Below are 15,153 nucleotides of genomic sequence, written 5' to 3'. Positions count from 1 at the left end.
AGCTGTTCACTCGCTTACTTGTTCTGTCAACTCGCCACCTCTTCTGGTTTAGCCATTTGTGTATCTGGCCATTTAGATTGTTTTTTCTTCTTCATAGACTGATTTCAAAAGTCTTGTTCTGAAACTAAATTTAAAGGAGAAAACAAAGTGTAAGTTTAGAAAGTATCTTCCGTATGTCAGGTACAGTGTTGGGCATCAGTGATGTGGAGACGAACAAGACAGGGCCCGTTCTCATGCTGGTGAGGGGAAAATGCACTGTGTGGATTGTGGAGAACAGCAGATACTGGATATTCTCTGCTTGGAAGGAAAAATCAGGCTTCGAAGATAGAGTTGCTGGTTAGTTTGTTATCCTGATTGGCACAGTTTAAAACTGAAAGGAGATACACTAATCATTTTGTTAGCACACAGTAGGTATGAGGAAGGACCAGTCTGACTCTTGTCCCAAGAAGTCAAATATAAAATGGCTGTGAGTGGCTGTGTGGGTGCCAGATCTTCCTTGAGAGTACAGCGAACTCTTAACAGCAAGCCTTCTCTGTGATGCTGATTTGTTTTTTGAAGTAAGTTCTCATTATGTAACCCAGGTTGGCCTGGAACTTAGTCTTCTGGCTTCAGCCTGGGATTATAGATGTGTGATAATGACGCTTGTCTTTTAAACAGCAGCAGTAACATGTAAAGACAGTGCAGTGCGAGACATGTGAAGTAACACTTTATTTCACTTCCCAGCTTAACCTGATTAACGTCAGTGTGTCTTCAGCACACGGAGTCTGTGCTCAATGGCAGATGAGCCTGATTGGGCAGGAGCCAAGACCTGTGCTGCTTCGGTACCGTGCTGTAGAATTTGGACTTGGTTCTTAGAACTGTGCTTATTTTAAAAGTTTAGTTACAAACTGTACATTCTCATGGTTTAAAGTTAAAAAATAAAAACCAGAACTACTGATAAGAATAATCTGTTTTTTTGTGATGTTTTAGTAGTGATGCATTACACGAATAAAATGTGATGCATTACACGAATAAAATGTAATACTTTATAATGCTTTATGCTCAGTAACTGTTAAATCTGTGAAGTTGTCTGTTCTTTGGGATTTTCCCTTATAAATCTTTGGGTGTAATGCTTTTTCTTGGGATGGGATGAGTAGGAAATGTTGTCTGACAATCTTCTTAATATCTCATCTTTCCAATCCATTGCTTTTTTTCTTTATCTCCCTCCTGAGTAGGTGATCAGTTTTGGAAATTTATGTTTTACTAGGAAATTAGACATTTCATTCAAGTTTTTAAATTACTTTATAAGATATCCAGAGACAGAAACTGTGTGTGTGTGTGTGTGTGTGTGTGTGTGTGTGTGCGCGCGCACGCGCGAGCATGTTTGTCTATTTGTCTGTCTGTATATCTGTCTGTCTTGTGCTTTTGCGTTCCTCTTTTTTAATTTTGAGGGAGGGCCTCACCGTGAACTTCAGGCTGGCTTCCTGGTCCTGCCTCAGTCTCCATGGTCTTGGAATTAAAAGGCAGGCACATGCCTTACCTGGCCTGTATTCTTCCTTTACTTTAGATTACCTGGTGCTGGGGTTGGGGATTTAGCTCAGTGGTAGAGTGCTTGCCTAGCAAGCGCAAGGCCCTGGGTTCGGTCCCCAGCTCCGAAAAAAAAGAAAAAGAAAAAAAAAAAAAAAAAAAGATTACCTGGTGCTTTATTTTCTGAAGAGCTAGCTCTTGGATACTTATTGCTTAAGGTTGACAGGTTTTCTGTGGATTGTACATTAGTTCAAATGAGATTAATATTAGCTACATGCTCTAAACAGGGAATGCTGTGGAAATTTGAGGAAGAAAGTCATGGTGAGAGCTGTTTGGCCATGGCCATGGGGGCATGGGGAGAGTTGATTTGGGGGTGGGCATGAAAGTACAGGTACTTCTTCAGAATTCTAATTCTATTTTCTTGGATTATATACCCACAAGTAGAATTGCTGGATCAAGTGGTAAGAATTCTACTTTAATTTTGAGGAATGTGTGTTTTCTTTTTAATAACCCCGGTTATGTTCTTGCCAGCTGTACATAAATCTCCTTTTCTGTCCGTCTTTACCAACATTGCTATCTTTTGCTTCTCTGGTAATAGTGATCCTATTAGGTGTTAGGTATATTTCATTGTAACAGGTAAAAAGTATTTATTCATTCTGCTTTTTATTTATGTGTGTACCTGTGTGAGCTTATGTGTACCATATCTTGTACAGGTAAATGGGGAAGCCATAGGAAGTGGCGTTACAGGTTGTTATGAGCCATCTGATGTAGACTCTGAAAAGTGAGTGCAGGCCCTTTGAAAGAGCAGCAAATACTTTCCAACGCTGGGCCATTAATCCAGCTCTCACTATATTATTTGCGTTTTGTTGATAAATACAGTTGAACATGTTTTGATGTGTCCAGTTGATACTCATATGGCTTTTGAGTATTGACTGTTGGCTAATATTTGAATTACTTGTTTTCCTGCCTTTTAAAAACATGCTTTGAATGCCAACTCCTTACTAATTGAATGGTTGCAAATATTTTGTCATTCTGATATCTGCTTTGAAACAGTTCTATAGTTTGTAATGTGTTTTAAACAATCCTATTATATATACACTTAATTTATAAACAACAACCCTAAGTACTGTTTTTAAAGATTTATGTATTTTTATTTTATTTTAAGTGTTTTTATATTTTATATTTATATTTTATAAGTGCATTGCCTGAATGTTTATAAGTGCACTGCATGTATGCCTTGTGCCCATGAAGGCCAGAGGAGGTCACCAGATCCCCTGGAACTGGAGTTATAGTTTTGAGCCGTCCTGGGTGTTGGGAACTGAACCTGGGTCTTTTGCAAGAGTAGTCAGTGCTCTTAAGTGCTGGTCTTTCTCTCCAGCCCCAACTTGAGCACTTTTAAAAATGAGACATCCAGGTGGTGGTGGCACACACCGTTAATAACAACACTGAAGAGGCAAAGGCAGAGGCAGGCAGATTTCTGTGAGCTTGAAGCCAGCCTGGTTTACAGAGTGAGTTCAAGGACAGCTAGGGCTACGCAAAGAAGCCTTGTCTTGAAACAAACAAAACAAAAACAGACAAACAAAAAACCCCTAGAAACTATTCTTTGACTTGGAGTTAGGTTTGTCTTTCTAGTTTTGCTTGGTTTGGTGATGATGAAAATGAATGCACAGATTGAGCTCAGAGAGGCGTCTACAGAAGAGGGTTACATATACACAGCCCCTGCAAAAAGACTTGGAGATGTGCAATGGAGAGACTCCTTCTTATTCCTCCTCTGAGGAATGTGTGCAGGGCTCTGCCCCCTACCCCGGCCTGTGTTTAGGGTCTGTTTCACACACACGAATCCCCAGGTCTGACTTAACAAGAACAGCATACCTTTGGATAAGTCTGAGCAGTGCAGAAGTGTAAAGGCATTTCAGTTCATCACACAGCATTTTACAGTACTTACTTTGAACATGTCTTTGTTTTTTCTCTAGTCCTGTGATAAAATGTCATGACCAAGACAACTTTGAACAAGTGTTCAAATGCCCAAAACTATAGGGAATGGTTCTCATTCAAACTACCACAGAATATCTATCCGAGTGTTAGATCTGTTTGAGTTCTGCCTAAACTTGCTTTCCCCCTTCTGTTCATGGATACAGATTCCACATTGCCAGTATGCTATACTTTTAACTTCAGAGAAACCAGGCTGCATTAACTTCTCATCTCATCAGACCTCTTTACTGGAAGGAGAGTCACAAACAGGAATTTAAAATGTGGTTAGTGTCTTGCTGAAGGAGTCCAAGGACAGTGTGTTATAAACAGGGCGTGAGCCAGGCGGATGGTGCTGTGTGGAGTGGTAACATGGACTAGTAATCAGCTCACGAGCCTGGGCTACTGTTCCCAGTGACTGTCCTCACCTGTAATGTGGGCGTGACAGACTCTTGTTTACATACCTGCGTCACTTAGTCACTTGTGTGATGGAGGGGTACAGATTCTGAGCGTGTCAGAAGTAGAAAGGTTCTTCTAGTATGATGGCTACTCTCAGTTGTCACATGAGAAACACTCAGAGAACCTAGAATGCAGGACTGTCTGTGAGGTGTTTCTAGAGGAGACTCATTAATTAGCTGGACCTGCCTTCAAGCACCACCGTATTTGCACACACGCATGCACGTGCACACACATGGCGCACACGAGCTTCGGTGGGGTAAAGGGACAGAAGGCAGCTTCCTGCCTCAGGTCTCTCATGGTCTTTATGGTACGTGCTGCTCTGCTGTCAGGGTGGACTGCAGCCTCTGAAACTGAGACAAAGTAAATCTTCCCTTGGGTGTTGTAAAGATTTTTAATTCCAGTCCAGAGTTTCTACCTCGCTTTGATCATTCAGTTCCCAGATAAAGGACACAGACGGCCTTTATAATAAGCCTTAAACAGCACAAGGGCTGGGCAGATATCTACCCTCTGTACTATTAGAATCTACTTTCCTATCGATAACCCCGAGTTATTACTTACTGTCTTTCATCTGGGCTGCTCTTAACTCAAATTGGCCAGCCCTCAGGGCCATGTATTCATGACTCACCTAACCCATGGCGACTTTCTCTTCCCCCTCCACTTTTCTCCCCTCTTGGTTCTCTTCTGATCCCCCAAGCCTGGGAGGCCTAAAATAATACCCCCATCACCACTACCACCACCACCACCCTGCTTGTGTCTCTTCTGCCTAACTATTGACTGACAGCATCTTTATTTACCAGTCAGAAATAACTTGGGGGCAAGGTTACATAGCTCACTTGAGCCTACTGCAGACTCTCATCTTGGGAGCTGCAGTTAGTCAGTAAAAGACCAGGCCTCAACACTTGAGTCCTTCCTCCTACCCCAAGGTGTTTTAAGCACATGTAGTTCTGTTTCACCTTGTTAAAATCTCACTGGCTAACAGTTAATATAGCCAAGCCTTGATTCAAGAATGGACAGGTAGATTTTCACCATTCTGTGGGAAGACTTACAGAAAAAAGTATACATGATATGTGGGAGTTCACACACCACCACCACCACCACCACCACCACCACCACCACCACCATCTGTTTATAATACTAGTAACCTAACATTTAATGATTCCTTTCTCTAAACAATACTTAGTACAAATTAAACATGTCTGCCCTGAAATTATCTGAAATAATTAAACCTTTGAGCACCCTGGGTTTTTGTATCTGATAAATGTAATGGATATAGCAAATATTCCAAATTTTTAAAAACTATGAAATCTGAAACACTTCTGGGCCTAAGCATTTCATGTAGCCTGAAAAGAGGCATATGAACTCCTTACTGAGTGACTTTCGCCTCTTGGTTATGAGAAAGGAAAATGACCATTTGGGGAATTTTATAATTTTTGACATCTTAGAATAATTTTAATTATGGAAGCATATAACAAATAAAATAAAGCTCTTTTATTTTTCCTTTGCAGTAAGAAAAGTGGAAAACCGCCATTACAGAATAATGAGGTAAAATTTTTAAATGACCTACTTTTGGGGATGGTTTGCATTATTTAATCAATTTTGTTGGGTAAAATAGTCAGACTTTTAGAGTTAGAATACAAGTTTTAAAAATCTCACTTCCATTCGACTACATATAAGATTCCATTAGAGGAGTTCTCTTTGAGGAGTCTTGCCGAGTGTCTTCTAGTATTACTTGTATCTGTTCACTGGAAACACTCTTCTGAGACCGTTACTAGATTGGCCCATGATGGCTTGCTGGCTGTGGAACTTTGCTTTTCTCCCTTTTATTGAGACGGGATCTCACTATATGTATAATCTAAGATGGCCTTAAACCCTTCATCCTCCTGCCTCAGCCTCCTCAGTGCAGAGTTTAACATATGTACCACTATGATTAGAAACTTTTCTTTAAATATTTATTATATCACACAGTTTTTATCTTTTACACGTTCTGTACACATGCCTCTGGACCTATCCTAAAAGTTCCTTAGACATTGTTCTTAAAGTAGAGTGTAGTTACCCAAAGGAGGTTTTAACTAGCATGAAATACATCAACATTGTTAAATTACTTGATGTGAGCACCATATTGCTAATATTCAACCTAACATTGATACTATTTATTTAGTTATAACTGTTGTTCACATTATTGGTAAATTATAATCTGTAGGTATCTTTTGATCTTTCTGATCACAGATCCTCTAATTCTGTATTCACCAATTGAGTTTTTAAATAGTAGCTTTATTTACACTCCTTATTTTAATAGTCATCATTTAAGTCCAATAGTTATTTGTATATTTATCATAGAATTGAGTGGCCGTTACCACTATCTTAAACTTATCGGTGGTACTGAGTGAGCCCCGAGGTGCGTCTTGCCCATGTGGGTCTCCACAGTCCCCCAGTGCCCATCTGAGCTCTCCCCCTGCTACACCGTGTGCCTCAGCTCCAGTTGAGCTTGCCAGCTGAGTGGTCGCAGCTGCTACCTTTGCTGCTGGGACAGCTACACTTGGTTACTTGGCTTACAAAAAGTTCTGTATTAAAGATCATCACACTAAAGCTGTGGTCAACCTTCAGGTCCAGAAAGACATCCCAAGTTGCACATGCCTTCAGAGCGGAGGGTCTCGGGGATACGGCCATATCCCGAAGCTGCTGGTGTCTGAAAGTTCCCTTTTCCGTCATGGAGTTCACTTAAACATGATGAGAAGACAGGGACAGTGTGGGGCCTCTGACCGTTAAACAGAAACTTAATATGGTCTTAGTGCTATACCCCATGGTGTTGTGATGTTACCTGATCATTTAATTGTAAGTGACCACTCTGATTGGTCCCACAGGTTTTAGATGTAGTACCTTGCAAATAGCAGCTTTCATATGCACAGCATCAGCCTTGCTATTGAAACATCATGATGAGCATTTGTTCAATGAAGGAAAAAAAAGAAAAAGAAAAAGAAAGCTAAACCAATCACATGGTCTAGGAATTTGGTCTTGTAAGGATCTGTCCCACGCGTGACCTCGCCAGCAAGAAAACACGCGGGGACATATGAATCCTTGCGGCAGCCAAAGTTTTATTAAAATCTTATGGAGAGCCCCGTGCGCCCGCATGGCGCGGCTTATATACACCCTAGCGCGGCGCATCCACACCTGATTGGTCGCTTACCCATGATCTCATAAGGCACGCCCCGGAGTGGGCAAAGACCTGGCACGAAGGCACTCTTGCACATGCGCACACAGTTAACTTCCTGAAAGGAAGTCGGCTGGCGCGGCGGAGGCCAGCGCCATCTTGTAATGGCGGAGGCTATCCTGGCCTTCCACGTGGGGCGCAGTGGAAGCCAGTGCCATCTTGTGGTGGTGAATGTTAAAGCGGCCCTCTACAAGGATCTATTTCTTTAAAATAATGGTCTTAGTATATAGTTGTATCCTAAGGTTAACAAAGTCAATTATTCTCGAAATCATGTACTGTCCATTGTACCTGTAAGTTTAAAGGAAAATGGCCTCTTCCCATTACTTAGTTATCCTGAGAGTAATAGAGTGTGACGAGTTTGCACAGGAGAAGCAGACCATGACCTTGACTGTCCTTGTGGCTGCAGTGATGACCTGGGCTCAGCTTGTGTGTCTCAGTCAGAGTTAAAGGAATGCGTTCCCCTTAAAGCCAGTCAGATAAGATCAACAATAAAAGGGGCAACAACTTAAAAAGAAGTTTTGTTAAGTTCACTCCCTCCCCTTAAATCCCATGCCTAGTAGCACTTACTTCTTGTTACCCTCATTTCCCGACCCCTGGCAACCACGGATCTACTGTTTGTCTATTGATTTGCCTGCTCTGGGGCATTTAATAGTAATAGAATTCTTTAATATGTGTAGTCCTGTAGGCCTTTCCCTTAGCATGATGTTTTCAGGGTTTCTTCAAGTTTTACTGTATCCATATTTTATTTAAAGTTTTACTGTATCCATATTTTATTTAAAGTTTTACTGTATCCATATTTTATTTCCCTTTATGCTGGGTAGTAGTCTGTCATGTGGGTTATATCACCATGTAACAGAGTTTTATATTGTTAACACACACAGAAACCTTGTGAGTAATGCAGCTGGGAATGTGCCAGTTTTGAGTGGAGAGGTGTACACACACACACACACACACACACACACACACGATAGTCTATAAATTAGTATGGAATTTGGGGTTATGTAGTAACAAGTTGACATTTTATCAGATAAATGGTATTTATCCATGTGTCAGTTTGTTGGCTTTAACATCTGTACTATTAGTATAGTTTTGAACGTGATTCTTATATAGCCTTATCATATAGGCTATTACATACAAGTTTAATTTGCTTTCTTTTTCTTCTTCAAAATTATTTCTAGAGTTGACTAATAAGCACCAAAGTGATTATTGCCTTGTTACATCTCTTAAGCCCCACCCCCTTCTCTCTGTCTCTTTGTCCACTGTGACTATCCAATTGTAGCAAAACTTATATTTTTCCATTAAGGCCACTCTCCCCCCCACCTCCATTTTTTATTTGAGACAAGGTCTTGCTTTGTACCCGTGAATGGCCTGGAACTTGCTATATAGACCATGCTGGCATTGAACTCACAGAGATCTGTCTGCCTCTGCCTCCTGAGTTTAGAGGCAGGCATCACTGTGCCTATTAGTGATGTTTTAAAGAGCGACGCAATTAGAAGGACAACTTGAGCGAGATGATTCTCTTTTTTCAGCCCATGGTTGACTGGGGGTCTGGAAAGGGCTGGGAAGGATGTGTTCTGGGGTAGCTTGTGGTTGTTTTGGTTTGTCTTTCCTTAAAGGAGAAGTCCTACCAAAACTGTAAATGCCGCTTTGCCCTCGACTTTGTAGAAGGTTGTAGTTCTGTTTTCTTGAACCTTTGAAAACAAATCTCTAAGGAAGGAGCCATTATCTTATCTCAAATCTCTGTCCTGACAACAAATTTGTGATCTTTCTACGTCCTTTAGGTCCTTTGGTAGGCACCCCTACCTTTTGTCATCTGTGTTCTTTCTCCAGCATCTTGATGCCAAGTGTGCACTCCAGTGTCCTTTCCAGCACTGGGTGTGTGCACGCAGACTTGCTGTTCTTTGTGTTTTAATACCTTTCTCCACTTTGTCACTTTCAATGTGGAGATCTTTCTGTGTCTCCCTGTCCAAATTAATCTCTTTCTCATGACTTCAGCTAGTCGATCTGTAAGTACTCGTTAATTTACTTTTGTCTGTGTTCCCTTTACTAGAAATGAATTGAATATGTGGTAAAGAGCTTAGGAACTTATGAGTAAGAATCCACAGATTGTATACTGAAAACATTAAGTGATAAATCTAGTAAGCCAGAAGGTAGGCTCCCCCCTCCCTTTCGGTTTTTGTTTTTTTGATTTCTAAACAGGGCTTCTCTGTATAGCCCCTGCTGCCCTGGAACTCTCTAGATCAGGCTGGCCTAAACCTCAAGAGATTCACCTGCCTCTGCCTCCGGAGTGCTGGACTGGTGGTGTGAGCCAGCACTGCCCAGTAGACGTCTCTAAAATTAGGGAAAATCATGTCTAGGATTTAAAAAAAAAGTTTGTATTTATTAAGAAGTGGAGGCTAAGGGTACAGGGCAGTAGCGTGTGGGGTCCATGCCTACCGTGCATGAAGTCTTGGATTCAACCCTGTCATTGCAAAACCAGCTCAGCAGATACTTGGTCATTTCTTACTCTGCTTCTCAGCACTACAGCCACACTGTCACCTTGTCCCTTGACAAAGGACAAAAAAAAAAAAAAAAAAAAAAGGGTCAAAGCCTGTCTTTGACAGGCTGTTTTCACTTGATTTTTCCTCTTCTCTCAGAGAGCACCTCATTTTTCTTCTCACCTGTTAGGTAATTTCATTTTCTTGGAATCTGTTTGAATATGGAGAGCTGCTCAATTGTACGCTGTAAGTTCAGCCGTCTATCTTCATAGCTGTCTGCAGTTACCTGCAGTGTGGCCGGCCCTGCGATCACTCTGCATCTGATGCCGCCATCTTAACCGTGGCTCTGTAATCACTGTACTGATGCAGCCATCTTGCCATAGCTCTTTAAACACTGCATTTGATGTAGCTATCATCTTAATAAGGTTTTTTTCCCTCTCTACATGTAGAAAGAAGGAAAGAAAGAGCGAGCTGTGGTGGACAAAGTGTTTTTATCAAGGCTCTCACAGATCCTAAAAATTATGGTCCCTAGAACATTTTGTAAAGAGGTAAGTCTTCAGAAAGTATAATACTGAATGTACTTTGCATGTTCATGACTGGAATGATCAGTCATAGCAGTTCAGTAAGATGTTCTTGTGTGGGTAAGGCAGACTATTACATACGTGTCTAAATGATCACCAATATCGCTGATGTAGCATTTGTCACTCCCTAACACCATTTTACCTACTGTGTGATGATTGTTTGTTATATGGACCTGCTGGGTCAGCACTGCATGCTTCATGTGGTTTCCATCTTTTTCCCTTAGCCGTTGTCCTCTCCTGTCGCCCTTGGTTTGTTAAATGTGTTCTCAGCCCACAGCTACATTAGCAATTCTAGACATTCCCTTCCTCTCTTCCACAGAGCTCTGCTTAACGGAACTTGTTTCTTTTCTTGTATAACTTTTGCCTTAAAAGCTCCAGTTGAAAGCCCTGAGAAATTCAGACAGTATTAAAGACTTTTTATTTAACAAGTTGAACCTCATTTACTCAGTTTGTACAAAATTTTAAGCTCCATGGCTTATTTAGTTAATGCAGTAATTATTATAGTGTTCTTTATTAAAGTAGCATAATAAAATAAATAAGAAAATCACAATATACCAAGCTAGAAAAATCTCAAGTTCCTATCTAGTTTCTGCCATTAACTGTGAATTACTTACCTTTGAATTCTAAATGAGATCGTTAGTCAAATGCTCTATGAGGCCTTTAACGTACATGTTATAATTTTAAGTTCCCTTTAAGCTCTGTTAGAATTTATTATAGATAAAATAAATATTGTTAGAATAAAATTCTAAAATCTGACCAAAAGTTTCAGCAAGTTACTGTTTCTTTTAACATTCTGAAATGCATTTAGTGTACTTTTTCTGGTTTATTTTAGACAGGGTACTTGATACTTATTGCTGTTATGCTGGTATCTCGAACATACTGTGATGTTTGGATGATTCAAAATGGCACACTGATTGAAAGGTACGTGTTCAGCACCTTTTTTCTTGTGTGAAATAGTAGTTTGCCTTGTATTTAAGCATTGTTGTTATAAGCAAAACAAAACAAAGCAGGGGAGGGTGAATAAAATATGCGGAAGTCCAGTCATGTGTGGTTCATCTATAGAAAGTTTTGGGGGTATTTCCTCGTGTCAGGCACTGTGATGTGGTATCTATACCAGTGAACAGGAGACATTCTGTATCAGGCTTTGCTGAGCTGACATTGTGTAAAGGGGTAAAGACAAGTAACCCAAAAATTAAAGTGTGGTGTAACAGGTGCTAGTACAAAAGCTTAAAAGAGCAGGCAATTGGGGTTGGGGATTTAGCTCAGTGGTAGAGCACTTGCCTAGGAAGCGCAAGGCCCTGGGTTCGGTCCCCAGCTCCGGAAAAAAAAAAAAAAGAACCAAAAAAAAAAAGAGCAGGCAACTATCAGTGTCTAAAATTAATAAGATAATTTGGAGGAAAATATCAAAACATTTAGTGAGTCATATGGAGTGTGCCGTATTAAAAAAAAAAACCAGACTTTTCTTATTCTAAAGTTAATTTTTCATGGTTTTTATTATATTTCCAACATTATCTTAATCACTACAATTTAAAGTTGTAAAATGGCAGTTGGGCTGTTTCAGATTGTTGCAACTCCTTTGTCTGTTAATGAATTTATTACTATATTACGAATGATAAAGTGAACATTATTGGAATTGTTTTATAGAATGCTGCGTTTTATCACATATCTCTTAAAATAAATGATTTACAGTAACTTTTTGGATAATGTACCCACACTTTTGAAATCTTTTAAAATAATATTTTTCATTTCTATATCCTTGATTTGTAGGATGCATGCTTTATGCCCGTGACTCATTTCTGTAGGAAAGTGCAAAAGGATGTTTGCTTAAGATAAAAGCCCTATGTAAACACGTATGGGTAAATTATGTAGGCTTTTAAATTCAACACACATCTCTCTGAGTGGATGTGAGCCCTTTTTGAAGGCTCTGTGGCTTTAGAGTGGGTTTGTTCCTTGCTTTGGAAGGAGAGAAGTCGCTTGTGCTTGTCTCCGTGGTGACACTCTGCAGTGTTTGGTTGTCAGGATTTATCGGTTGTGTGACACTGGGTGTTGGACTGCGGCTACAGACTGTGCTTTCTAGTTGGTCTCGTGAACAGCTTCTTGCTTGTTCTGCCGTTTATTAGCTACAGGTTTTGTTTGTCCACTGTCCTGACTCAGCGTAAGGTTTTCCACAGTAATCTAAAATCTCCACAGTATATATCATATGTAATGTAATATTGCCAAGCACACACTTGTGCAGTTTTACAGTCTTAATTTTGCATTCCTGTTTTCACCCCATCCTGTGTCCCTGTGGTTTCGGTGTGCCTGAATCTTTTATTGTTATATTTCCCTGTTACTTTCTCGTTTTGGTAAACATAGTCTTTTTCTGAGAAAGGAAAGTAAAATTGAAATATTATGTTCTTAAATGTTTTTCCTTTCAGATATTAGAAATTCAGTAATTTTTATGTACTAGGTATCTATTTTTTATTGAATTTATTTTCTATATACTTAGTAACATAGAAAATGCATTGCCAAGACTAGGTGGTTTGTAATTTAATTGATGATGATGGATATAAGCCAATTTATAATTCTGTTAGCCTAGTATTTCATTTTAAATTTTAATTTCAAAACTGAAAAAAATTATTTTCCACAGTTTTCTTGGAGTTTTTTTTTTTTTTTGGTTCTTTTTTTTTTTTTTTTTTTTTTTTTTCGGAGCTGGGGACCGAACCCAGGGCCTTGCGCTTCCTAGGTAAGCGCTCTACCACTGAGCTAAATCCCCAGCCCCTGGAGTTTTTTTTTTTAAAAACAATTGTTTTAGAGTTAATGTAATATGTGATGGCATATACCTGTAATCTCAGCTTTACAGAGTCTGAGGCAGGAGGACTGCACAGTTGGGGCCAGCCTGCACTCTGCTGCAAGACCCTGTCTAAAATGAAATACAATAAAAACATTAATACTTTTTCACTGAGAGCAGGCTTTGAGGTTTCAGTAGCCTTTGCCACTTCTCCTCTCTGTTAGGCATCTTCATGCCACTAGAAAGTCACTAAAACAACTTCCTATGCCGTGCAGGTTTTGAGCTGCAGGCATATGTGGGACTTTGATGCTTGGCCAAGTACAAATACTTACTAGTTTCTTTAAAAAATTTAAATATTGCAGGACAGTAATGCAGGACAATTTTATTTGAAAAATTAGTACTATTTTTGTCTCAATATTAGTTACACTGTGGATGAATTTGCCTTTTCCTTTTTGGCTCTTTGAAGTAGGTTTAGTGTTCCAAGAAATTTGTTAGTGATATTACTGTGCTGCGTTTCATTTTCTCACATTTAAGGCTTAGTTGTTAGTAATGGCTGAGAAGTGTGTAGAATGGGCAAATTCATCTGTAGGGATGAAACCAGTGATGGAGGCCAGTGTGGACGAGTATCCTCCCTAACTGTGTGCTCTGTCCAACAGAAGGATGTAGTTTTCGCATCTCTTGTTACAGGCATTGCTTTTATAGTACCAGACCATCTTTCATAGATGTCCTTGGATCTGCTGGAGTAGCAGTGACTTGATTTTTCTTTCTTAACTATTTTTCTTTTGCAGTGGAATAATACGCAGAAGTGTGGCTTTATTCAAGGAATCATTTTTTAAGTTCATAGCAGCTACTCCATTGGTAAAGAGTGCACAGCGATGGCTGGCATGCGCCGTACCACATGCTCTGTGTAGTTTCAGGTCTTTCACAGCTTGGGCAATGCTAATAAAGCTTGTTGGTTTTTTGTAGTTTGATTCAATTTTAACTGAAACTTACAAGGTTTTTTGTTTTGTTTAATTTTTTTTGTAGTGCCCTAATTACTTCTTATAATAGAATCATTGCTATAAACAATGTCTTTGTACTGTTCCATTTTTTTCCCTTGTAGTTCAGCTTTTTAAAGGCCAGTATTTCCTTTTAATCAAGAATTAAGGAAAAATTGTTCATTTTTTCCCATCGGTATAAGGTAATAATTCCTAAAAGTTTTGTCAAGAAAATAGAGCATGCTGTAAAGCCCTTTTTGATTTTTATATATTAAAATCTTTGAAAAGCTCTTTGGTAATGATGTTTGATAGCTTTGTTTAATCCAGATTTTACCAAATTTACCTCCTCCTAAATAAAAAATAAATTATTTCCTTATCATATATCAGTCAGCTATTTAGGAGATCTAGGCAAGTTGCTGAAGTGTTTCTCAATATACATATTATGCATGTTCTCAATATATAGATATATTTGTGATATATCTATAGTTATAAAATTACATTTGGGAATATCAATAAAAATCCTCTGAAAAGAAAATTTGGTCACATCACACAAGATCTCTTTTATACACACACACACACACACACACACACACACACACTATGCTCATATCATAATGGCCTTCAGACTCTTATTAGAATTTATTTTTATTTTATGTATATGGGTTTTGCTTGCGTGAGTGTGTGCACACCATATGCATGCCTAGTGCTTGCAGAGGCTAGAAGAGAGTTACACAGTTGTGAGTTGCTGTGTGGGCGCCGGACTAAACCTGAGTCCCCTGCAGGCACAGCAAGTGCTCTGTGGCTAAGCCATCTCTACAGCCCAGCCCGCAAACCCTTAAATAAAGTAGGGAAACCCTTGGTTTGGATCCTTAATATGCACTTTAAAAGCAGATAAGTGCATAAAACAGACAAAAAGCAGATAAAGAGACTGCTTTTGTTGAACTGTGTCGAGGGACCTGAAGCTGTTACAGACTGATTTTGGTACTTCTCTCATGTGCCAGCCAGTCTCCGGATTGGCCAGCCAGCACTCACTGGTTAGGTCTCATTACTCACCTTAATTTTTTTTTTTTCTTTTTCTTTTTAGATAAGGTCTCAGTATGTAGCCCTAGCTGACCTGAATCTCAATATGTAGACCAGCCTGGCCTCAAACTCACAGAATCTGCCTGCCTCTGAGTGCTGGGATTAAACATGGGCACACACCATAGTT

The 15,153-nt window shown here is 39.6% G+C and overlaps 1 protein-coding gene across 4 annotated transcripts in view; it reads left to right on the top strand.

Moving 5' to 3' along the window:
- Abcd3 (ATP binding cassette subfamily D member 3) overlaps positions 1–15,153 on the top strand; it is a 53,589-nt gene that overhangs the window by 12,565 nt on the left and 25,871 nt on the right. For 2 of the 4 annotated variants that reach the window (XM_039101774.2, XM_063281326.1), the window contains exons 2-5: positions 3,645–3,761; positions 5,439–5,475; positions 10,068–10,166; positions 11,032–11,120. In XM_039101774.2, the coding sequence (XP_038957702.1) occupies positions 3,757–3,761; positions 5,439–5,475; positions 10,068–10,166; positions 11,032–11,120 (230 nt within the window). In that variant the 5' untranslated portion in view covers positions 3,645–3,756. 4 annotated transcript variants of the gene reach the window in all.

This window comes from Rattus norvegicus, chromosome 2 (assembly GCF_036323735.1).
Source record: "Rattus norvegicus strain BN/NHsdMcwi chromosome 2, GRCr8, whole genome shotgun sequence".
Lineage (NCBI taxonomy): Eukaryota > Metazoa > Chordata > Mammalia > Rodentia > Muridae > Rattus > Rattus norvegicus.
This window is presented reverse-complemented; position numbering and strand designations above follow the sequence as displayed.